This window comes from Tribolium castaneum, chromosome 10, assembly GCF_031307605.1.
Source record: "Tribolium castaneum strain GA2 chromosome 10, icTriCast1.1, whole genome shotgun sequence".
Classification (NCBI taxonomy): domain Eukaryota; kingdom Metazoa; phylum Arthropoda; class Insecta; order Coleoptera; family Tenebrionidae; genus Tribolium; species Tribolium castaneum.
In genome coordinates this window covers 8881848-8907736 of record NC_087403.1, presented here as the reverse complement: position 1 = coordinate 8907736, position 25889 = coordinate 8881848, and the positions used below count along the sequence as shown (strand labels likewise).

The 25889-nt window shown below is 29.2% G+C and overlaps 2 protein-coding genes across 5 annotated transcripts in view; one reads left to right on the top strand and one right to left on the bottom strand.

The window, feature by feature from the left end:
* The first annotated feature begins 8140 nt into the window (after positions 1-8140).
* LOC655326 (casein kinase I) lies at positions 8141-22759 on the top strand. 4 transcript variants are annotated; one of them, XM_064359556.1, is made up of 8 exons: positions 8141-8806; positions 12663-12710; positions 12756-13138; positions 13187-13301; positions 15570-16009; positions 18628-18708; positions 21672-21778; positions 21836-22759. In XM_064359556.1, exons 2-8 carry the CDS (start codon positions 12671-12673, stop codon positions 21915-21917), a joined length of 1248 nt encoding a protein of 415 aa, XP_064215626.1. In that variant the 5' UTR covers positions 8141-8806; positions 12663-12670; the 3' UTR covers positions 21918-22759. The 4 variants fall into 4 exon arrangements, with proteins under 4 accessions (XP_064215626.1, XP_064215627.1, XP_008199023.1 ...); XM_064359557.1 differs by having other exon boundaries at positions 8143-8806; positions 21866-22759; XM_008200801.3 differs by having other exon boundaries at positions 8145-8806; positions 21582-21778.
* Positions 22760-23509: 750 nt separating this feature from the next.
* LOC656042 (RNA-binding protein 24-B) overlaps positions 23510-25889 on the bottom strand; it is a 35085-nt gene continuing 32705 nt past the window's right edge. The window contains exon 5 of the mRNA XM_962597.5: positions 23510-25821. Within this exon, the coding sequence (XP_967690.1) occupies positions 25682-25821 (140 nt within the window). The 3' untranslated portion in view covers positions 23510-25681. The remainder of the gene's footprint in view (positions 25822-25889) is intronic.

Below are 25889 nucleotides of genomic sequence, written 5' to 3'. Positions count from 1 at the left end.
TTCCAAGAAGGTATCGAACAAAACCATTTTCTTCAAGCGATTAGCTTTTTTTCCAATTTTATATTCAAATGTTTCACCAAATTTGTAGTTTCAATGAGAGATCTAACCATTAATAACTACTTTACATTTTTATCAACCTTTTTAAAAAAAAATAGTTGGTAAAATGTGACGTTGACAATATTGGCATTTCTATAGGTAACAGAACTGCAAAGCAAGAACATTACGAAATTGCATAACTGAAATTATAACATAATGAAACCACGAAGAAGAGAAATTTAGGGAACTAATAAGAAACTAAAAAGCTGAAATATACTGAGAAACGTAAAAACTGTGTGATTGAGGCAGTAAGAAACTATGACATGAAATCTGATGTATTGCTTTTCTAAACAAAATAATAATACAAAAATTGTAAACACATCCTGTTTTGAATTACACAACTTTAGCTCTAAAAACTGCGGGTTAGGGAACTTTCCTAAGATTCGGTTTCAACGTTTCCACTTCTAGTTGAGAAAACAGTCATAATTAAAAATTGGAGTAGTTATATTAGTTTGTTATTTGTGATAATAAAACAACTAGATACACGTTAAAATGTAGTAGATTGTGCAATTTCTAATAGTTTATAATTAGTTTTCAAGAGATTTGTTACTTTGTCGGAAGTATAATAATTTGTCGTTATGATTTGTGCTGTGTTAGTATCACGATCACAGGTAAGTAGTGTATAGGTACTTAATTATCCAGCTTACGTGCTTTTGTTAAAGTTAATTAATTCTTTTTTCCAGTTAGATGTTTACAGGTAGAGGCAGACTTCGATAAATTAGAAATATTTGGAAAAATTACTTCCAAAATTAAAACAAATGTTATTAATTTTGTTGTAGAAGATCGTAGACAGTTAAGGATGTTTAAATTATTTTATTCTTCGTGTCGATTTGTGCAATGAATCGACAAATAAAAAAAACATAAATGAAACATGAATTTTTTTGCACCTTTAATTCATGGGGTTTCGGTAAGTTACTGATTACTAATTTTTTTTTATTATTAAGATGAGGAGGATTCCAAAAAGAAAATGTTGCTAACCATTTATAATTTCTGTCAGTGACGAGAATGTAATAAATGCTCAATTTTCAATTAACTTAGAAATTTTATCAAAGCGTTTGATATATTTTTTAATTTATTACGTTTTTAATTTCAAATTTAAAATGTTTGAGTGTAAAACTAATATTTGCTAAAATTGTAGTTTACTTACTAATAAGTAATAACTTACTCTGGTTGTTTTATATTACACGATATAGTGTGTTTTAATTAAATACTTGTTTAAATAAATATTTGTTTTTATTCTAATTAGTAACAATTTTTCTAATTTAATTCCAGAACGAACAGAAATGAAATTCTTGTCTAACAATGGTAATTCGAAATATTAGGCAAATTAGGTATCCATTGTTTATGCACAAATTTTAGCCGCGAATGTTATTAGATTTTCCAGCGACATTTTAACTTCAACAAAACTAAATTTTCAACTGGAATTTGCTGGAGTTCCAATCTAATATAGTTAAAATAATTTTGATCTGTGGGAGTTCTGGGCGTTTTGAATTAGAGAAACAAAGTCATATTTCAAGACCCTTGCTATTATCGGCCGAAAATCGAAAAAAACATAACTAATAGTTGTTTATTAAAAAGATAGTAGTGGAATAAAAAAGCGCTTTCCCCGGCAATTCGGGGCTATCCGTCACCGGAATATTTTTATCTGCTGTCAACCGAAACATAAAACATTGGGAGATAAAGTGGAGTAGTTTCCTCTAGGGACCTCTAGTGCCCAGAACGGACACTGATATAGATGGGATATGTGCTCTCTCGAATTCGCTCCACTTCGATTCGACACTACTAACTCACACAAACTTAACAACTTTAACATTACACAAAATTAAAACCTTAATTAAACCACACTCTACTCAAAAATCTGCGCTATATTTTTTATTGCTATTATTTTTTTAAACCACCGATGCAACAATACTTATACATTCAGAACATTAGTTAATATTTCCAGAAAATGCTTGACAGTATGCGACAAATAAGTGTATTTTCAATGAAAAGGGGAACTGAAAAGTCGGATAATTCAGCAGAAGATGATTTAGATAAAGGTTCAATAAATTTGGAGTAGCAAATTGTTAGGAAAACTTTACATTTTCAATTTTGAAAGATTATACTCCACAGAAAGGTCAAAAGAAACATTAAATCAAAGTTAAAATTTCTTAAATAGAAAGAAAAAGAATAATTTAAAAGTTGAAGATAATGAAGAACCAATAGAACATGAATTGAAAGTGAAAGCGAAACATTAACTGAAAGCTTTTCGCCATTTGTTGACGAACACGAAGGCAATGATACACAAAATCTTTGAAAAATAGAGGGTGCTATTTAAAATTTTAAATTGGCAATTGAGAAATAAGTGGAAGCTAAAATATAACTAATGTTGTTTTTGAACTTCCCTCTCGCGATCCTAATCGACCTCTTGTCTGGATACATGCAAGGTGAGTCTGTTTTAATATATTTTTACTGTAGCTTTTTTAAAAAACTAATTAGTGACTCAATAGTAATTAGTTTTGGTTGTGTATAAGGAGTTGTCGAAATTTTTTCAAAAATTCACATGAATACCTATTATTAGTTTTTGAGGTACAGTAAAAATAAGCTTTTATCAGAAAATTTAATTTCGAATTAATCTATTTAAGTCGATTATTAGAGTTTGGTTTAATGGCCGTTCGCCAATCTGGTAGAGTAAACAAATCAAAGAAATGTAAAAGTCGATTTGGAGACTGCAAAGAGAATAATATTCTTCACTGTACTGTGACATAGAATTGTAAGTGAAGTGTTTAAAGTACGACAGCGGGATCTTCTCAGCGATAATGCCTCTTGAAGTGGTATCATCCCATCATCATCCAGCGAATCGACCGCTTTAGAGATTGTCTATTGTGAAAGCTTCAAATTGAATACGTTGAAGCAAAGCTTTCATCGCATTCCGCGCTTTGCCAGCGAATTATTGAAATGTGCGTTGGTTGCATTTGTGAATTCCTGAAACTCGAACGAATCAAGGCTATTTTTTCGATTTATCTGTTTATTTACAAATTTCTGTAACTGTAACATTGTAATATTTAAATTGAGCTGGGAAAAATTAGTAAATATGTAAATAGTTATTTAATGATCTAGTTTGTTAATGAAGGCGATTAATAAACGAAACTGGTTAAAGCACGAACGAGTGATAGCGAGTGAGTGCCTTTAATAATTGAGTTTATTAAGCGCCCATTAACAAACGAGTTTATTACAATATTTTTTGTTGACTGTAAACTCTTTTTTGTGACAAAAATATGAGACCATATTAAATACCTCCGTCCTTGAGGTAAACCATTTTTAAAATTTTCACTTATCATTCACTTTTCCACAAATAATAACAGAAGACAATAACGTCAACTCCATACATTTTCAATTTCACGTAAAAATCACGTTTGTTACAAAATCATATACAGTGTGTATCAGAAATACGTGTCTTAATTTTAACAGGTAAGAAAACTCAACAAATAAAACATCTTTTCTATTTGTAATTTTTCAATAAAAAATTCGCAAATTTATTTAAAATTTGGAAAAGATAACATAGTGAAACGTGTACCTGCCTATGGGTACAAAAATAAAAGAGCCGAACTATTTTCGTTGTAATAGAAACGGACAATTTAAACAATTTAAAACAACAATGAGAACTGTTGCTATGAATACAAACTAATTATTAAACACTGACCGGCTCGTTTGCACAAGAGAAAACAGTGAAAATTTTAAATAAAAATGTTGCAAAATGTTATATAGAAAAGTTGTTGTATTCGATGAGTTCTTTTACGTGGTAAAATTAACACACATATTTCTGATACATCCTGTATAGTTGGTCACCTTTGAAATAGTTAGTCGTCATTGTTTTTTAACGTATATTAATACATCCTTTTTTAAATAAAATACTCCATTAATATTCAAATTCATAAACGGTCAACGAAAAAATTTATTAAAGTCTTTATCACAAACTAATATTATTAATGGAAGATTTACTTCGAGATTAACAAAAAAATTGCTAATGATGACGACAAAGAAGTTGAATCCTAATTTAAAGCTAAATGCTTTGTATAAGAAAAATAGAGTTGATACTATTCAAAAACTAAATTTTATTCGCAAAATAAAAGTTAATTGCAATGAACTATTAAATTTAGTTTTTGTGAAAAGACTTCTTCAGTGATAAACGGCATAATTAAAAGCACAACTCACACATTCTAGAAAGTCCAGATTTCTTGACAAGAAATTTGGATTCTTAATCATTGTTTCCTGTTTTGACTTGAAATTATCAACTTGCTCTTATCTTGATTTTTGACAATTTCGATTAGCCGTTTTTAGAACCAGAATTATGCTTTTCACTAATTTGAATTAAAATTAGAATTTTTTTTTAATTTAATAATTAAATTTAATTTTTCTAATTTGTGGAGACAAAGGAATCAAAAACGATAAGAAGCGAATCAATCTCAGAAAAATAGAACATATCGAAGATCATTGTGAAGGGAAATCTGTAACCAAATTTAAGTAGATTTAGAGCTATCATTGTAGTTACCCGGCTTGGCTTTGCCTATGAATGAGTCGGATAATAGAGGTTATACTGTACATCTGATTTCTTAACCTTGAAATTCGATAATGACAATGGAAAATAGTTATGATGTCGGTTATAATCAATAATAAGTTCAATGCACTTTACGTTAAGTGAAACTTTTTTTGACATAATTACTGATTAAATAAATTTGAAAAAAAAACAAAAAATTGAAAAGAACTGTTCAAACTTATTTGAATACGAGTTGAAACACATGGAAATAGTTTTAAACAGGTATTTGGAAGTTTTTGTTTTTTTTTATTTGAAATATTTCGAAATCTAATGTTTTTTTTTAATGATCGAATTATCATTTGTCTTTAAGAAGAAAAAAGTGTTAATTCACTTACTTTGTAATTATCGAGTATAATTAATTTTTCCTTTGCCCACAACAAAACAAACAAGCAAAACATCCGGGTCTAGAAGTAAAAAGCTATTTTGAGGGTGTTCAAAAACAAGACATTTTGTAACTTTTTTAGATCTTTTTTAATTGTTTGCTGTTGGTAAAACAGCTAAATTTATAGGATTATACCATATTTTTTCATGTGCCTAATTTTAGGGGGTTCACCGATCTTTGGTTACTTTTAGGATGTATAAAAATTAATGCTTTTTCAAGGATTTTAAGCCATTTCGTATGTTTACTTTTGAGTAAAAAGTTTCATTTGTAAGATTTTAACCTGTTTTTCAAAACATAAATTTGCATAACTCAAAAAGAAAACAAAATCAAGTGTTGTTTCTGAAAACATTTACTACCTATTTACTAAAAAAACACGACTGTTTACAATTTTTATCCACCTGGTGTTATAGTTTGGTATTCACACTCACACAAGTGACAGATAATAATAATAGTTTATAATACATAAAAAATATTTACCAACTTATAAAAAAATACTGATTTTTTGACACCACCCGTAAATTAAAACCATGTTTGACTTTTTTTTATTCGAATAACTAGCCTTTTTTTAATAAGATTTAGCGTTTGGTTTATAAGAAATTTTATTTATGCAAAAATATTGTTACTAAAATTAGTTTGTTAGCATTAGCCATTTAGCTAGTTTACTGTTCTTGAATATTTATTCCAAAATTTTGCTTGGTGGCGCCCTCGTTTAATGAGTTGAAGAATGTTTATACAGAGTGCTGTATGTGGGCTATTAGTAATTTCCGCATCATGTACATATTACAATTTGTTTCACTTTTTCTCTAATTTTGAAATTTCTGAACACTTCTTAGATTTGCAACTTTTTAATTATATAAAAATTAAAACTGAAAAAGACTTGTTTTGCTTACAGTACTTATTCAATGTATAATTATAAATTATAATTTAATACAGTAATTAACAGCTTTATTTCTTTTAATAGAACAATAAATTAAATCGACATTTTAACCCGTTTATACTTGGTCACAAACACTCAAAATGAGATATAAACTGACCTGTGAGGTAATGACTGAATTTAGGAACAATATGCAGTTGTAAAGAAAACATTTTGTTTATAAGTTTTCTTAAAAATCCAATTTTAAATTTTGCGTTTACTGAAACTAAAACTAATTCTGAACTAGCCCAGGATTTATTTAAAGTGCATGTGCGATTCTGAATCAGTTACGGATTTTCATCCACCGCGAACCATAATTTATCGTTATCAAAAACACAGTAATTGTTTGAAAACTAACAACGTATGAAGTTAAGTAGTTTTTTGCTTGCCATGTTAAAAGTGTTATAACTTATAAGTTATAAGTAAATTATGTAACTAATTAAGAAAGAAATAGAAATTAAATTTCAAACATTATGATATTTTAGTTAAAAAATTGCCGTAATTTTAAAATAGAATAATCGATTTAGACAAAATTTGGTACGAGTAATTTGTCATCAAAACCATATGTTTTAGTGCTATTTCTGCTGTAAAGTACTGAACTACTGAAGACATTTTAGGATATATTTTTGTTATACCGTATCTGTATGGTCTAATTCCTTTTTTATTCGAAAGAACCTTTATTTCTGAACACTTTTTGTATCTCACTAAATTTTTGTATCAGCCTTGGTTTTGGAATAAAAAATAATTTAAGTATTAATTAATTAATTATTATTATTGATTTTCAAAATGTATTTAATTATTTAGTTTCATTATTTAATTATGACTTACTTATTATAATTTTAACTAATAACGATTTTCAGAAATTCACATTTTTGTGAAAAAATGCCTTTTTTAGTTTAAAATAATAACTAATTTCATTATTACAGTCTAACATATACGGACATATAGGAACAAAAGCCAAAATAAAAAAGAATTTAAAATCCAATAATAATAAATGGGCGGACATCTGAAATTTTGATATGTCGACTTAAATTATTTTTTTACTCTAAAACGGAGATCGATACAATAATTGTATACAAATTGTTTTAAAAGAATAGGTCTTTGAAACAAAAAACAATTACACCACTCGGATAACGTATAATGTCTTAAAACGTGTTAAATTGTTGATTGGTGAGTACTTTACAAACAAGAACAAACAAAAGCACATTAATCAATTGATGGAAAATCACTGTTACTAAACTTCATTAAAATTGGTCATTCCATATTAAGAAGTTAAAAAAAAAATCAAAAATAATTTTTAAAATTTGGCGCCCTCTAACTTTTAAATGAAGCAACTTAGTGTAGTAAGTTGGGCTAGTCGCTCTACTTTGAGCTAGGCAATGTTTGGTTCCCTACTTCTTATTTCCCTGTTGGTTCGTCTTTTCGTTGTACCCAGTATTATATTTCAAAACCTGGGTTGGTGGCGCCCACTATTAAGGAGTAGAAGAATATCATTACAGTTTGTTTTATGTGGTCTGTTAGAAATTTCTCTACCATACACATACTTGCTCCACATTTTCTCAAATTTTAAAATACCTGGTCACTTCTTAGATTTACAACTTTTTTAATATACATATATTAATAAAACTTAAAAAAATTGTTTTGCTTACAGTATTTTTTTTACTTGTGATTATAGGTTAATCGGTTAATACAGGCAATAAATAATAAGAATAACATTTGAAGAGAGTTTTTTGTTTGCCATGTTAAAAGTGTAATAAATAACTAATTAAGAAAAAAATAGAAATTAAATTTCAAACATGAAAAAATTAAGCATTTCCGGAACAAGTAAAAATACCCGTGACCCCGTGAGTCATATTATATTACCTGTAATGTAGTGAAATGGTTATAAAATAAGCATGCACTGAGACTGAAAATACATAACATTATGTACTTTTACGACTCTTCAGATCATTTTATTAAAAAATATTTTTGTTTTAAATTAAATTTAAATTAAAAACAATACAAAAAATAAATCAATCATGCAGAATATATTAATTTTGTTTAAATAGATCAACTGTCCAATGTTAAGTAAACATTTACCTGTCAAAATACAATCCTTGTTGTCATTTTCGCGGACTAATTCAAAAAGACGCCATCATTCCGTTGTTATAGTAACGGAACATATGATTTACCACGCCTCGACAACACCATTTGGCGTAAAGTTCGGGTTGAAAAAAAGCTTCACGAATTAGGATTCGAGTAATTCGCCTAAATTGAGCCAAAAAATAGCACACAAGTGGAAAAAATGTAAAATAATTGGGGTGTTTTGTGCAAAACGAGTGTAAAGTTGGCGCATGCGCACGAGCGATATGACCTGAAGTTAATGGTACAGCACACTCTCCGTCTCCGGGACGAGTGCGTGAAAATGGTGAATTCCTAGGTTCTGAAAGCAAGTCTAGACTTGTCCATGTAGTGATATCCGACTAAAGTTTTATGGTGTGCTCCTGTAAGTGTTTGAGTGGCCCAAATCATCAAATTCTCTAAATGACGTTGACCGGGTCTGAGTCAGTAATGGCCGTCAGACCTAACCACGGTAGAAGATATTGAAATGACATTTCACAACATCCCATCAGGAGGAATATTCAAAGAAAAATAATTGTTAGTGCAATTGTACGTCAGAACGCTTCGCTAGGCTACGGAAATTTGTGTAATACACTGTGATACTAACAAAATGTGATATAAACGACTGAAATGAATTTATAAAAGTGCATCCTGGCCCCGAAAACGTTTCTATGCAGTGCTTTCCTTGGATGAACCGCACGATTCAACTGAAACAACTGTTAAAATAACTATTTTGAGGGTAAGTCCGGTTTGGAGTAATAGCCCCCCCAAGTCACCACCCCCCGGTTGTTTTTGCCAATTCGCTCCAAAAATACAACCCCAAGAATCGTAACAACACCACCTGAAACGTACATTCACATTCGCCAATAATTCGCCCAAAAGGAAAAGTAGGGTTATGTTCTTTGTCATAACTCCACACTATGGCTACCTGTCATTACATGTTTATTTAGAAATCAAACAAAGCCTTGTACTTCAGCAATTCCCGTCATTTCTGAGGCCCCCTTATCTTTTAATTATGAGCATCCTAGCCCAAATCGGGCCATTTGCCATTTTATTATTTATCCCAATCTTATCTCAAGTTGTATTGTCCTAGCGATAAAATTCCAATAATTCGTCCGAACGCCTTGAACACAGTCCTTCGCCAATAAATCTGACCTATATCGGAATATTAATTGTGGGATGAGCGATAAAAATCGCGCTGCGCGTTTGAGAAAAGGGCATCGATTGTCAGGGCGGAGGTCATTGCCTTTAACGTCTTAGAATTACAATTCCAAATTTTACTAATTCGAGCATAAAACCCCGACAACCACCTACGTAAACAACAGCAGGGTTCGAATTGATTTTTCATTTCCACCTTGACCACTAAATAAATTATTTTGCTCCCCATAGTTTTGATGCGAATCAAGCGACCTTCATTTTAGCCTAGCTATTTTAAAGAAAATGTGGCATTGCTCTAGTTATTTTACTTAATTGGCGATTAGATCGCGTCACTATACTTAGCTAAAAACCGAAATATACTCAATCAGAAGCCTTAAAATCATCTATAAATCAGATTTTCGACGTTGCGTAACCTTGATACGTTAATACTGAGAAATCAATAATAATTTTAACGTGCACCTCAAACTTAAAACGTGACTTTAATTTAATCATTTTGACAAAGACAAACATCGTTACAGGACTGGTTTGCATTTGTTCTGTTATCTTGAGAAACTAATAATTGATTCAGATAAGATAATCATGTTTGAATTGTACTAATGTCAAAAAACATTTAGTTTTTAATCTCACGTTTGACGTCATAGTTTTCTATTTTGAAACAGCTAAGTTATTTTCAAAATAATATCTACAGATTTTTGTTGCATTTTTGAATTCACCCTTTCAAACATATGCCAATTTTTTTCGAAATCTTTAGGAGAGTGTCAGCTAGTATATTTTTATGGAGATGATGAAATAATGATTATAATAATTTTTTTCAAATGGATTTACTATTTTTTTAATGACAATCAAAAAAATAACATAGTAGCTCATTATTTTTATTTTTAATCGAGTAAACTTTCGAAAAATACGTTAGAATTGTGCTACTAATTACTAGAAATGTTTAGTTTGCCCACCATTTTCATATAGGATGTCCAAAACTCGATGGTAGACAGAGTGAGTTACTTTACATAATTCCTAGGTTATAATAAGCCATAATTAAATAGTATTGTTTTACTGCTTAAAAACTAAGTAAAATGTTCAAATTTGTTAATTTTTGACTTGACCTGACCTGACTATTATGCAAGGCCTACTTGATTAACGATGAAAATTACGAAGCAAAATCTTTTTTGTGATTATATCAAAAACTATAAGAAATGAGTATAAGACGTTAATAAAAATCACCATAAATCTCCATGAATTTCGATTGCCGTTAAGAAAGTAGGGTCGTTGTTTTTTAATTATTGTTTTGAAAAAAATCATACTAGCTTTTCAATTTGACAGTTGCCAATTTTTACAATTCTTTACAATTTACAATGTTCGAATTTAAAGCAAATTGAAAAAGCTTATTATTTACTTTTAAATAGTAATTGAAAAATAAATATTATTTTAGAAAAGCCGTAGATATTAACCCTCTGCATTACCTAAAGTTTCAGAAATGAGCTACAATACAAACTCACGTTTTTATAAATCAAACACCGTAAATTTTATTGCATTTTTGGAGGTAGCTAAACTTGTATGAGTCGATTTTGGTTTAGTTTTTGAATTTTTTTTTTTGACAAAAATATAGTTTTTTAATTTATTACACAAAAACTATGAATTCTAGAAAAGTAGCACTTCCACGGCTTTAAAGAGAAAAGCTCAAAATTAAATCTGTATCATTCGTTTAGCTCATTGCAATTAGGAATGCAGTAAAATTAAGAAGTCTGTTAAAAGTTGAATAACTTGAAAAGGTTAAATGGAACACCTTATTTTTTATTTTTGTTTCACAAAGTTTATAAAGTTGTCTATCTATAAATAAAAAAAAATCTACACAATGCATATTATTATTTATGAGCATTTTTGTTACATAGTAGTATCATGTTTTAATGTTTAATATTAAATACGTTTTGAGTAATCAGAAGAGACATTTAACTATCAGGACCGATTTATACAAGCGTCATTAATTTAATTCGTAAATAAATGCATGATTAACTGATCACGTGACCAAATTGAACAAATGTGATTGGTCCATTCGCGTTGTTAACTTTTAACAACGAATTAAATTTGAACAAAGCTTTCTATAAACCGGCTTTTGATGTTTTTAAAGAGACTAATTAAGAGTCTTAGATGAAAAAATAAAATATAGGGTCTTCCATTTCAAATTTTTAAGTTGTTTAACTTGCAAATAACCTCTTAATTTTTTTATTTTCTTGGTTGCAATAAGCTACAAAATTATATTTTTTATGTTTAAACTTTCTTCTTGAAAGTGGTGAATGTCCAATTTTTTTAGGATTCTTAGTTTAGTTTTATGTCATAAATTAAAAAAAAATCAAACTATTCCAAAAACTAAGCAAAATCGACCAATAACAAATTAGCCTAAAAAATACAGCGTGTTCCATTAAAAAAAAAACATAAGTTTGTATTGTAGCTAAATTCGGAAAATAATTTTAGCTGAGTCAGATGGTTAGTAACTACGGCTATTGTAAAAAAAAAGAGATTAATTTTCTTAAAGGGCAATAATAGACTCTTTCAAATCGTTGGAACACTGTATGTGAAAAACTATGACAGTACTAACAACTAGGGTACATTATATTTAGTTTAAAGAGGCGATTTCAAAAATGCAATAAAGATAGATGGTTACCATTTAAAATTTCAAAGTTGGCGCTAATTTCTCGTAGTTTCAGAAGTTTAGTCATTTTGACCATAATTTATTTGAGTCAGGAATGGGCGATTTGGGTGTACAAAATTTCACCTTGGCTGCATTATAAAGAATTACGCTGTACAGGGTGTTCAAGTCGTGGCATAAATAAACTTTTCGTGTTGAATAAAGAAATAAGTTAACAGCATAAATGGTAGAGGATTAATTATGCTACAATTAGATGCTTTCATCTAAATTTTTACGGCGGTTGAGACAAAAAACAAATTGAAAAAAAAAACAAATTATTGGCTTGTTTTCTACATGACTAAATTTCTTAATTTTTGTAATGGTAACTGCTAAAATAGAATTATGCAAAAGCTATAGGTTTTAATATTGATAATCTAAAAGTTGGAATAATTTTGTGGTAATTCCCAATTGGTGACAATTCTTTATCAGTAGAAAAATTCTATCAGAAAAACTTCAACATTTTTTTTTGCAAAATTGGTTTTAAGTGTTTCACAGCCATACCTTAAAAAATGAACAATTCAATTCCGAAGCATCAAATTGTTTTTATTCTATTTTTAGGCTATTAATTTATTTTTACTCGACTTAAAATATAATTTTGTACTTATAAAATATCGTTTGGTTTTATGCAACTTCGTTAGGTGTACCGATGGATCGTCATTGTAACGTAACCCGTGACGTGATTTCGTATGAACACCCTTATGCGCCAACACGTGACTCGAATAATAACAAGCCTTGACTCATTAATGAATTTTTTTAGGTATAACCATGGACAAAACCGATCAGAAAAAGAATTCAAAACGCCATGGTTAGTTAAAATGGTTTAGTTTTCCTTAATGCAATGTGATTATAGGTGCCAACGAGTCTCATGGGACACGCCATATCTCCAACTCCAGTTCTGGGGTTTTAATGGTGGGTCCAAATTTCCGAGTTGGGAAGAAAATAGGCTGTGGAAACTTCGGCGAATTACGCCTAGGAAAAAACCTTTATAATAACGAACATGTAGCCATTAAAATGGAACCCATGAAATCGAAAGCTCCGCAATTACACCTTGAGTATAGATTTTACAAGTTTTTGGGTAGTCATGAAGGAATACCAGATGTTTATTATTTCGGCCCTTGTGGGAAATATAATGCTCTGGTGATGGAATTACTCGGCCCTAGTTTAGAGGATCTTTTCGACATGTGTGACCGAAAATTTTCCTTAAAGACTGTTTTACAAATAGCGATCCAACTCGTAAGTCTTTGGTGGCAAACTTGAATTGGTTCATTTCTCTTGTTATAGTTGCACAGGATTGAGTATGTACATAGTCGTCACCTTATTTATCGGGATGTTAAACCCGAAAACTTCCTTATTGGACGAAGTAGTACAAAACGCGAAAAAATAATTCACATTATAGGTATGTATTTAACAATAGGCTTGGACGAAAAATGCACACAAGAAAAAACTCACTACATAAAATATTCACACTGAGAAAAAACCTCATATGGCAACAATCCCGCTATTAAAAACACAACAAAAAAAAATCACATGAATAAAAGTTCAACAATTAAACTCACTCAAAAAAAAAAAAAACAATCTTGGAGTTATTTTAAGGTACTTTTCACAAGCTTTCCCTGCATCTACATTTAGCCGTTTACCAAATTCAAGTATTTACATATTTAACAAACTCTAAATTTTTAAAGTTAGTTTGCACAACTAGCATCCATAACTCAATTATTTCAAATGAAATGCTCAATTTTTATTTTCTAAATGGTAGACCATTTAATTCTGTATCGAATTGTATTTTCTATACTTATGTTTGATAGTTTTCAAGTTTCAATAACTTTTTGTTGGGATTGAGAATTTCATTAGGAAAAATGTAATAAATCCAAGTTTTTCAAACCATATTCAAGGAATTTATTTTGTTTTCACGGGACGGATTACAAAATTTTGAAGAGAATTTGTCGTTTGTTTAAAATAGCTCTGGTTATTAAGGAGTTTCTTATATAGTCAAAAAAAAACAACATAATTTGAAAAGTATCACAGATAGATTAAGGGAATACAGATCGCTGTAGAAAAAAAATCTCATTCATCTAGTAAAATAAAAATTGAAAAAATTGAGTTTCGGTTTGCATTTATGTAAAGTTAACTTTAAATTTTTTGAGTTTATTAAATTCTTTTCTAATTTTGAACACACTGGACAGATAAAGGTTTTCTCTTTTAATTTTTCCCATATGATTTGGAAATCCATAACAGGAGCGTATAGACACTTTTTTCTTAAATATGTGTTTTGGATAATTGAAATCTTTTGTTCTTGTGGCATAAGCTTATTGTTTTTGTAGATATTCAAAATAATAATAGTGGTTGTAAAAATAAAAGTGTTTCGCAAACTTGTTAACATATTCAGTTCTTTGAAAAAGCCTCTGCAACTTTTATTTAATTTTAAATTTAAAATAATTTTTACATTACGATACCTTTTTAACTTCTTACACGTCTCTGATTTTTTTCAAATCGGTTTAGGGATTACTGTTAAAATAAATAAATAGAAACAGTTTTACACCTTTAGTTTTTAAAATTAATAAAAAAATTCAAACTGTGCTCTTTTGATAATATTATGATTAGACCTGTTGAACAAGGTCTAATACAGACTTATTAGTTAAATTTAATTGGTTTGAATTGCTACAGGGTGTTTAGAATTTACTGTTTATTTTTACATCATTCTATGCGGAATTAGAAAACATTTTTTCTTATTACAACTCTAACGTAAATTGTTGTAAAAAACTTGTTTCGGCAACTATTTTAATGACAAATTTAATGAGTAAAAGTCGAAGATGCTCCAATCCAGCTTATTTTTATATCGATCGATGCGGCATTAAAAAACAAAAAAAAATCCTTAGAACTCTGTCGCAAATCCTAACACATTTGGAGTTATTTGCTAAAAATTCATTCTGTCAACGATAAATAACTTAATGATTAAAAGACTAGTACTATGGTTAATGTCTGTGGCAAATAACTCCAAATGTGTTAGGATTTGCATTAGGGTTGTGATAATAAATAAATAAATAAATAGGGTTGGAGCTATTTTCGCTTTATTCAATAAATTTGTAATTAAAATATTTAATAAAATAAGTTTTAGAGGATAACTTTGTATTTGTTAAAATTAACGTTAGGGTTGTAATAATAAAAAATATTTATTTTTTAGATCCGCATCGAATGATGTAAAACTAAACAGGGTTTCTCATTTGAAATAAGCAAAATAAAAAGCTCTAAAGTTTAAAAAGTTTTAAAGTAAATTGTGAAGACCGTGTAGTACTTCAAATCAATCAAACTTAATTAATAAGTCTGTTAGGCCTTGTTCAACACATACCTAGTAATAATGTTATCAAGGAAGCACTGTTTGTATTTTTTGGTTTTATTTTTTAACAGTAATCTCTGAACCGATTAGAAAACATTTTTAGGGATATGTAAGTAGCTAAGAAAGCATTCTAACGAGAAGGAATATATAATAGCATGTCATTAAAAAAATAATATGACGTCACATTTTTGTGACGTATATGTTCCTGAAATGCGTACTAGAGTATAAGTAACATCTTTGTGTATTTTTCTGTGTGCATTTTTTGGTGTTTTTTTTTCTGGTCACCGTAAATACATATGAACGAGTGTTTGACTCAACGCCGTTTTTCAGATTTTGGTTTAGCTAAAGAATACGTGGAAATGGAAACAAATAAACATATTCCGTATAGAGAACACAAATCGTTGACTGGAACAGCGCGATATATGTCGATCAACACCCATCTAGGCAAGGAGCAATCTCGTCGTGATGATTTGGAAGCTTTGGGTCATATGTTTATGTATTTTTTGCGAGGATCTCTCCCTTGGCAAGGACTCAAAGCCGACACGTTAAAGGAGCGATATCAAAAAATTGGTGACACGAAACGTGCCACACCAATTGAAGTTCTATGTGAAGGACATCCGGAAGAAATGGCAACTTATCTGAGATACGTACGACGATTGGATTTTTTCGAAACTCCAGACTATGAATATCTGAGGAATCTATTCCAAAATTTATTCAACCGTAAAGGTTATCCCGACGATAACGAATTTGATTGGTCGGGAAAGACAATGGTTAGTATATTTTGTTTATCCTTCAATAAATTACACATTAAAAAAATACAAAAATTAACGCAGCCACCAAATCTATATATACTCCAACAAGTACGACATGCTCCACCGTCTAATATTATCAAAACAAAATCCGCAAAGGTAACTAACTGTAGACAGCTCATTCTCGTAGGCCCTGAAACAGCAAAATCAATAAATTTATTTACATAACTTGTTCCGTCTAAACACTATGTATAATTAGAAGTAGATGTTGTGACTAGAAAACCATGTAAACCCAAATTTGCATAAAGTTCTTTTTGTTTGTACTTTTTTTTCAAAAATCGATGTTTACAATTTTTAAATATTTCAAAATCGTATTTGGTCATTAGAAAGAGAAGCTTATTTTTTTTGATTGTTTCAGATTTCGAAAAAAGTAACCAACCCAAGACTTTTAAACAAAGTGTAAAATCAAATGAAAGAGAACTTAATTCAGTACATAATACGATTTAAAAATAATTATTAACATAGGTATAACAAATCTAGGGTTCAATTTTTTTATTTATATTTATTTCACGATTTTTTTTATATTAACTATAGATTAATAGATTAATTTATAAATTATAGATTATTTTGTTATTAAGTTTTTTTAAGTTATAAGTTAAGCTTATTTTCAATCGTTCTTGATCGAAAAACAGAAAATTTTCTCGGAATTTTTTCGACAAATTGCCGCAAAGTTCAAAAACTGATTTTTATGACATGATTAAAAGTTACTTGGAAAACGTTAATTTCGCTTGTTTTAGTAAATTTAAAAAAATGCTTGCCAACAAGCATTTAAAATTTGTGTTTGATAAAGTTGTTACAAACTTCGGATTACTACAAAACAAAATAGAAATTAAGTCAGAAATGCAGTTTTTTGGTTGATTTCGAAACGTTTGATACCATAAAATTAAACTTTTATCTTTCGGCGGACCAAATAAATTAAGTTATAATATTATAAATAAAGATTGAATTTCAATTTTTCGTAGTGTTAATAAGAAAAACAAAATAACTTGAAAAACATAAATGCAGAATTAAATTTTCTCTTCTTTGGTAATGAAATAAATGAGGTTGGAGAATTTGGAGAAATTAAGTTCTGTGTCTTTGAAGTTCTTCAAATGTAAGCATTAAAATTTGGAGTTTTTTAGCTTTTTTTAAATTTTGACCAGTGTCAAGACCTAAGCTTTCTTCTTGAACTGCCTATACGATTGCAAAATCTTTAAGAACAAGAATATGATTTAATAAAGAAAGGTGCAAATGAATGAAAATAATATACGATATTATGAATAATAAAAATGCATCATTATATGCGAGTGGGACACTTGTCACGAGCTTTAAAATAGCATTTCGATCAAGTGTGATATACGACGTTTTATCTTACAGATGCATTGTAAAAAAATCCAAGAAATTCAAGAAAATATCAGCCTTGTAACATTAGAATAGTTATATGTATCCGTTTTTCTAGTGACTTGTGTTACTATAGCTATGAAATAAACAGTCTCATTGTTTTTCCCAATTTTCTCCAGATTTACTCACTTGTGAGTAGAACTGACAGCTTTGTTCCTCTTATACAATGGTATAATGTACCTAACAAATTGCACCTGTAAGATAAAAATAATAAAAAAATAAATTAAAATAAATAATTGAAAAAATATCTCAGAAAGGTCTCAACTTTGATATTAGGTAAGCTGATGAAAACTCTCTTAAAATAACTCAAGTAATCCAAGAACACAATCAGAAACATAGCTTTTGTTGAACAGATCTAACGAATTGTGGTAGTGTACAAGTTTTCTGATAATAATAATTATTATTGGAACTCACAACGTCTCTAATGTAGGCTTTAGGCGGAACAGCTTCTTTTATTATTGTCATTATTAGGTAAAAGAGCCGAATCCGATTAATGGAAAATAAGCTGCAAACAATCTAGTTTAATACTAGCCAGTTTTCGGGCGATTTTGAGCGTTTTTTTATTGATTCCAAAGAAAAATTACTAAAAGGAACTGATAACTTATCACTGCAAACGGATTTGTAATTGGAAACATTGGCCAAAGTAAATGAGAATTTAAAATACACATGTTTTCAAAAACGCTTATTTAGACGCTTCTGCTTTAACTCTGATTTTAACAATAATTTGTAAATGTGTTGCTTCCATAGCATTGAAACGCGATTTTATTGTTGTTACCCTGACCGTTTATTTAATTTTTGTTGCCCGGTTGGCCATGACAAATAGATGATTCTTTGATCGATTCGTATAATTTTTTGATAAGAATGAATTAATTAAGGATTCGTCTTTGGTTTATTAAAATAATCAATAGATTATGTAAAAAATTAATTGAAAAATAAAAAGCTTGTAGTAGGCTAATTAATTTAGTTGTAACGGACAAAGCTTTTTTATGCTGCACTATGTTCAGGGTCACGTCATAACATGCATTAATGCTACTGACCCTAGACACTGTCTCACTTAAGTAAATCAACATATTGATCTTTGACACGTCATTTATTTATGACGTTGTTGCGTAATTTTATTACGAGGCGATTGTACTTTTTAGTAGCGCTTTTTTATTAAATGCTTGGTTTTAGTAACAATAATGTGATCGTTTTTTTAGAGTACCCCAGTCGGTTCTCTACAAACCACAGCACACGAAGTAGTAGTTTCTCCAAATAGGGAAAGGCATATTACAAATAAGGTATGTATTTGTAACTGATTGACTATTCTAAATATGTTTTTGTAGTTTTCAGTAGTGTTTGTAGGGATTTTGCATTTTACTAACTATTTTGATAAGAATTCTCGAATGATAATCCGCATGGTATTTAATAATAAATTCATTGCAAGCTATCTACTTTGTAAATGTGTTGTAAAAATATCATTTTATTTCTACTTACATCTAGCCAAGATTACCAACAAATAAATATAGAATAGTTTTATATTCACTTTTAAAAGTAAAAAATGTAAGCAAACTGATTGTTAAAGGTAGTCTGACGAAAAATCTCTTTGATTTTTTTAACTATGCCGCACTTTGAACTAAAAAAATTGATTCTTAATTTACTTTTGGTAATTTTTACGTCTACTGTAGGGCGTTTAACAAAAAATTAGAAAAAAAAATTTCAGAAACTTTTGTCATCTTCGACCGTTTTTAGATCTTGTAAACAATATTTTGATGCCATTTTTTTTACAGTTTCTTCTATATAGCATTTCTTAAATGAAATCTATTAGATATCACATGCCAATAATTTTTTGTAGTTCATTCTAGCAATTCTTAACAATAAAAATAGCACTAAATAATAATGGGATAAGATGCTGAATTCCAAATTAAACTGACGCAATACTTTTGAAGTTTTTCTGTTTGGAAAATAATACTCCTAATTAAAATATTATGCGTTCGTTTAATAATTTAATAAACATTTCGGTTCCCGAAGGTTGTGTTTGTTGTTACCTTTAATCTGTTTACGCTTGTCAAATTAATGTAATAATTTAGATTTTTTTTTATTGCATATTTCGAATTTTGTGAAAAACATGTACTGTCAAGCTAACTGATTTACGTAAATAACCTAGCTAGACTTACATTTAAAGTTATATGATAAAGAGCAATGTTTGGAAATAATTAATTTCTTCTACCACATTTTTGAAACAAACTAAAACTATCTTATGTCAGTACTACTATTACTTCCAAACCTCATTTTACAATCTTTATTAGATTTGTGTGAAAGCAGACTTTTATAGAAATGTGTTTTAAAAATTTTTGGTTGGTTTGCGTTGTAACATGTTTTTTTTTTTCGGTATGACATTTAGGGTCTGATGTGTGTGTGATGGCATTGGCTGTCCCGTTTCCCGCTTTAGCTTGTGTGCAGTGTTGTTAAAACTACTTTTTAAAGTATAATTAAGCTCAACTGCAATAACTTTTTTAAAATGTAACTGAATACGAGTTAAATACATTTTTTTTTAATTCTTTACAATGTATTTAAATGTATTAACTACATTATTTAAATAATGTATTTAAAAATTTTGTGACAATAATTACCTGAAATATTTTGCACATTTCAAGGGCTCCGGGCACCTTAAAATGTTACCTACAAAATATGTTTTACGGATTTTTTTGTATATTAAGACAGCTTCTAGCAACATGACCAATTTTTGATTCCTTAAATATTCGCTCCATCTTACTGGCCGTATTAAAAACAAAAAAAGGAAAAGGGGAAACAGACTGTTTTAACACTTCTTTTAGTCTCTAAAAATTTTATTTTTAATTCTACTCTATGTCTCTCTAAAATTCTTTGTTTTTTTTAGAATATTCTTATTCATTCTTTAGCGATATTTCTAAACTCTTTTTTAGATTCTTCCTAAGGTTCTTCTCTACTTTTTCTTAAATCTGGATTTAATAAAATCGTCTTTAGATTTGTTTATTAATTCTTCCCTATATTTTTCTTTAGAATTATTTTGTGGAGTGCATTCAAAATTATAAACACTGTACTGCGTCGTTTCAAAATTCAAAAATTATAAACAATTTCGTTTATAATTCTTCTAGATTATTTTCCAGCATTATTTTTGTACTGTACTATACTTTTCTTAAAATTCTTCTCTAATTCTTTTATAGATCTACAATCAAAATTCTTCTTGATAGAATAAATAAATAAATCATAAATCTTTATTAGATTCTTTTCTAAATTCGTTTGTAATAAATCGATAATCTATAAATACTGTAGTTAAATATTTCGAAAAAATGTAGTCAAGTTACCCCGGTTGAAAAAGTAATTACAGTGAAAACCGGATATAACGACATCGCATATGAAGACGGATCGGATATTACGACTAGAGGTGTGTTATCGGTCTAGAACTTTTTTGCCATTTGAAATATTGCCATGCTGTTTTCATTATCCGATATATTTATTTGAAGTCTACAAACTAAAAAGATTTTTGTTATACCAAAATTAGTGAACCAATTTTTTTTTTTTTAATTTCAAATGGAACACCATGTATTTCTTTTCACGTATTGATGGCATTTTTTATAAGCTTTCTAATGTTATGGGGTTTGTATAGCAAATTTAAAATATTATTTGAGATTTTTCAAAAAATGTATTTTATTACTAGAAAATTTGTTATAGCCGCCTAGAATCTGATAAATCAAATGGTATTTTTTTTATATGTACTAATCTGATTAATTATATTAGTGATCTTATTATAACTTGATCCATGAATATCAAAAATTAATAATAAAATAAATAAAAAAAATATAAGAGTATTTGTTTTGAAAACTTCAAGAAATATTTCATATTTGCTATACAAACCGCATATCATTAGAACTATAAGGGAAACCATTATTCTTCAGAAATTTAATTCATTTAATTATTATTTCTTTATTTTCGTAAACAGCTTAGGCGCAAATCTTTTAATGTAATACGCATACTCGGTGGGCGTATTGCTTGTAAGAACTATTGAATATAGCGTCCTAAGTTTATGGTCACGTCAATGTCGTTATATCAGGTTTCTACTAAATACTTAACAACACTGCTTGTGTGTCGATAACAAAAGGTGCATAACTACTAAATGAAGACTCCTTTGTAGACAACTAGCAAAGCAAATGCATGGCCTGAAGCTTCGAAGCAGAGTACATTGGGCAACTTGACACCAGCTGACCGTCACGGTTCTGTACAGGTTGTCAGTTCGACCAATGGTGAATTAAACGCTGATGACCCCACAGCTGGACACAGCAACACTCCTATAACACAACCTCAGGAAATTGAACTTCTTGACGAAACCAAGTGAGTATAAATGTTGTGTTGTACTGCACCGAATATTTATTGTTTTTCTTTTTCAAGAAAACGAATATGTGTGTGGTTGTCTTTTAGGTGCTGCTGTTTCTTTAAGAGAAAGAAGAAGAAAGGTGTACGCACTAAATGACTACAATACAGCGAGACAGACCAACATCTCACACTGTTACCGTGTGGACATAGTAGTGCAGCAACACTTAATTGACTATGTTTAAATGAAGACTTTTGTCGATTGTTACGTTGTACGGTTTAATAGCTAATTTAGGTTAGCCTTAATTTAAAAGTAAGTTAGTTTAAGTCATACCATATCTGTGAACGTCTACGGAAGCCTTACTCGTCCTCGGTTCTGTACTTTTTTCCACTTGTATTTTAATCTTACCTAGTTTGTCGTATTTATTATTTACCAAATACTACGTTGTATGAATTATTTGACTTAGTGTAGTGTGTGTTCTAGTAAACATTTAACATATTATTTTATCTATGAAAGGAGAGAACGTGTTGATTTTTGCGAGTAAGGCCGAGTTTTAGTATGTTTGATAGGGGATGATTACTGAACAATTGAGGTGTAAATAATCAAACAGCCTTTCACCGCATTTACAATTGTTTGGAACACGCGTCATTCTTAACGCCAAATTATCATTGCTATTTTTTAAGCTTGCTCTTTTGTTTGTATATAGTAATGTTCGCATGTTGAACGTTAAAATATTTAATTCGCAGTCTTTATTCTTTTTATATACACAATATATTTGGCACGTTCAATATGGGGACCTGAAGGAATTTTAACGTAAAGTTGTGATTTAATCGTTGTATAAATTTGCTTTGTTGTTGATCTCAAGTAAAAACTGATCGACTGCTTAACTCTTCTTTGAACCACAAGCAACCTACAAGTTGATAACTTGTGGATCTGCTTTATACCAACAATTTGATTTTATTTCTTTTGTGGCTCGTATAAATATAGAATGTTAGAACACAGTGTTTTCTTATTTCTTTACCCTTTTTTGTTGGTAAACTCGGCAAACTCTAAAATTTCAACTTTTTGTACATACAACAAAATTTATTCGATGTATTATACAATTGATTCCATTTTTATCTTCCTACGGTTTAAAATTATTGTAATGTATAAATTGTTGAACTCAAATTAATAAAAGAAAAATCAGAATTTTGTTGTTTCTTTTTACAGACGAAAAATATTTTACAAATATAATTATATTTTTTAATAGTGTAGTATACAGTAAGTAGTATCATTTATTCTATGCATTCAACTTTCTTATTTTAAATTAAAACCTATATTTTTGTTTTTATAATTTAGAAGATAGTAGTTTTGTATTCAAACATGTGTAATATGTACTACCTTTATTAAAAATTGATGTTAGAAATAAATTTTATATCATACAACTAGATTTTATAAATTTTTTTCTAAATTAATAATTTGTGTAAGAAGTAGAACATATTGCACATATTCGTACCAATTAAACTTTTATCTTTCAAATTATGAACAACAAATTTGAATTCTAATTAAAATAAAAAAGTTGAATATAGCCCCAAAGCTATAGCTTATTTCCAACTTTTTTGAAAGAACTGTTTTAAACTTTGATCAAAGCTTGAGATCTCTAAAAAAATTCTATATATTGTGTTAGTTATTTGCGTAGTCAGTTATGAAAAGACCGATTTTTTCATCGCTCACTCGTTTTGGCAAACATTATGCTCGTTAAACAAGAATAGTACAATGTTGTAAACTTTATTCAGCTCTATTGTATGTTTATTATGTACATTTCCACAAAAGTTTACACTACCTTTAAGGCATGACAGTTAATTAGGGCACTAGTCAGTTGGACGGAACATTCTGTAAAAAATTGACTAGACAGTACGTTTCTATCACAAGAAATATTCAAAGGCACTAATTGTTAAGATCTTTACTGTCTGCCAATGCCCATTCAAGGAACATATTTTATTAAAAACCCCTACATTTGCATTTGTTAAATGACTTAATCGCTATTGACCAGAATGATACAAAATTAGGGACTTTTAATTACATTCTAAACTAGATACGTGAAAATGTATATAGGCAAGATTCATACAATTAAGTACTAATAGTTTAATTGTGCTTTTGGAAGAGAAGTTTTTGTTTTGAGTAGATAACCTATTACACAGAATTTTCTTGTGCTTATATGTACACTTAACAACGATACTATATTACAAAAACGAACCAGAATGTGACTCAGAAACTTCTATCACAAAATATTTTATGTCGTGATTGATTTGAAGTTTTGACATTAATAGAGAGCGCATTCAAAACAGTATAAAAAGTTCTGTGATATTTTTCTGAAATGCACATCATATAACTAAAACTATAACTAAATTATTAAGTAATATTTAAGTAGGTATATATTATATATATTTATATAATTATGTAAAGGACTAGACTACAAGTAATTAGCTATCTATCTTATTCTTGAATTTATTGCACTTTCTTTTGCAGTGACAACAAAAACTTTCTGCAAAAGTAGGAGCAATCAAGTCTGTTACATTGAGCATTATTACTTAACTCATAAAATGGTAACTAAGTGGAATAATAATTTAAAATAACTTTGTCTTATTAAATAAAATCAGATCTAATCATATTAGATCCCAGTTTTAAAAATGGACTATTTTTTCTAATAACAGTGCCGAAACTAGGTATAGGCGAAGAAAAATATTAAAATAATAAAATGTAAATAAAATCATAGAAAAATGCAAAACTATAGTTTCGTTTTCCAGTTGCGCTACGGTTTGTGCAGCCTCTCATTATCTACTATTTCTTACTAAATAAAGAGCTCAATAAAAAAATAGCACCTACCTAATGTTTCTGTAATTGTTTTTGTTTCCTCTCCTGATAAAAAATTATCATTTCTGCACCGTCATGTTTTTTTGTATTATTTTTGGCTTTTACATTCAGCTATACATGTATATGTATACTTAATTATACTCGTACTTTTAGCAAGTACAAGGGAGAATCTTTTCTGCACGTCAGGAAACTTGTTCACACAAAAAACAGTGTTTTTAAATACTTTTTCTTAGCTGTTTTAAAAGTATAAAACCCAACGTCGCACTTTCTCTCAAAATTTGTTGTAAATTATACATGCACTTCGAAAAACTAATAGCTAATGTGATTTATACTTTCAATGAGAGATCTAACCATTAATAAATACTTTACAATTCTATCAATCTTATTTAAAAAAAATAATTCGGTAAAATGCGACGTTGGCGTTTTTATAGTTTTGAAACAGCTAATACTTGTCTCTATGCATGGGAAGTTCTTCAAAATTTTTCTAATCAGAATTAATATACAGAGTGAGATTAAAGTAACGCATAAAATTCATACCTTTGTTATTTTTCAAAAAAATTCTCGAACAGGTCGATTGACATTATTTCAAAATTTATGACGTCAATCGTTTTTAAGGAATGATGTCATTTCTTTTAATGGCAACCGTCATTTTTGTTTACGATTCCTGGTAAGTACAAAAAATTAAAAAAAAACTTAATAGCAAACGTTCATTTCTGTGTATTAGTTTTTGAGATGCTGTAAAAATACTTTTGACAGACCACTTGTATATTTTTTTAATTTTGATTTTGTGTTTTTTTTTCATTAATTCATAATGTTTTGGTTTTTGTAATACATAATATTACATTCACAAAATTTACCTAAGGGTAAACTCGCCTGTAGTCAATTTATATCTAGTTTCGGCACTATCCAATAAATGAGTAAAAAACATTCGACGAATCTAGCGCCAAAGCACATCCTAAAACAGTTCGAAGCGAAGAAATCTCCAAACCCGTTCAACAGATGGCGCATGACTTTCCAAAATGCGGTTAAACAGCCGATTTCGAAGCGGATGTGCTAATTTAATAACTAATTTATTGCAATCTTGCTTCTTGTAACGTCTGAGCTTGAGCTGCTGCTTGATAGGGAATAGCAGGAAAAGCTCCTGCTGTTGCTGTTGGGAGTCCAGGTGTTTGAGGAAGTGTATAAGTATATGGTAGATAACCTGCAGCCCCTAAAAACGTGATAAGTGAGCCAAAATTCAAACATAGTCCAGTCAAAAATAAGACATTAAGTCTAAAA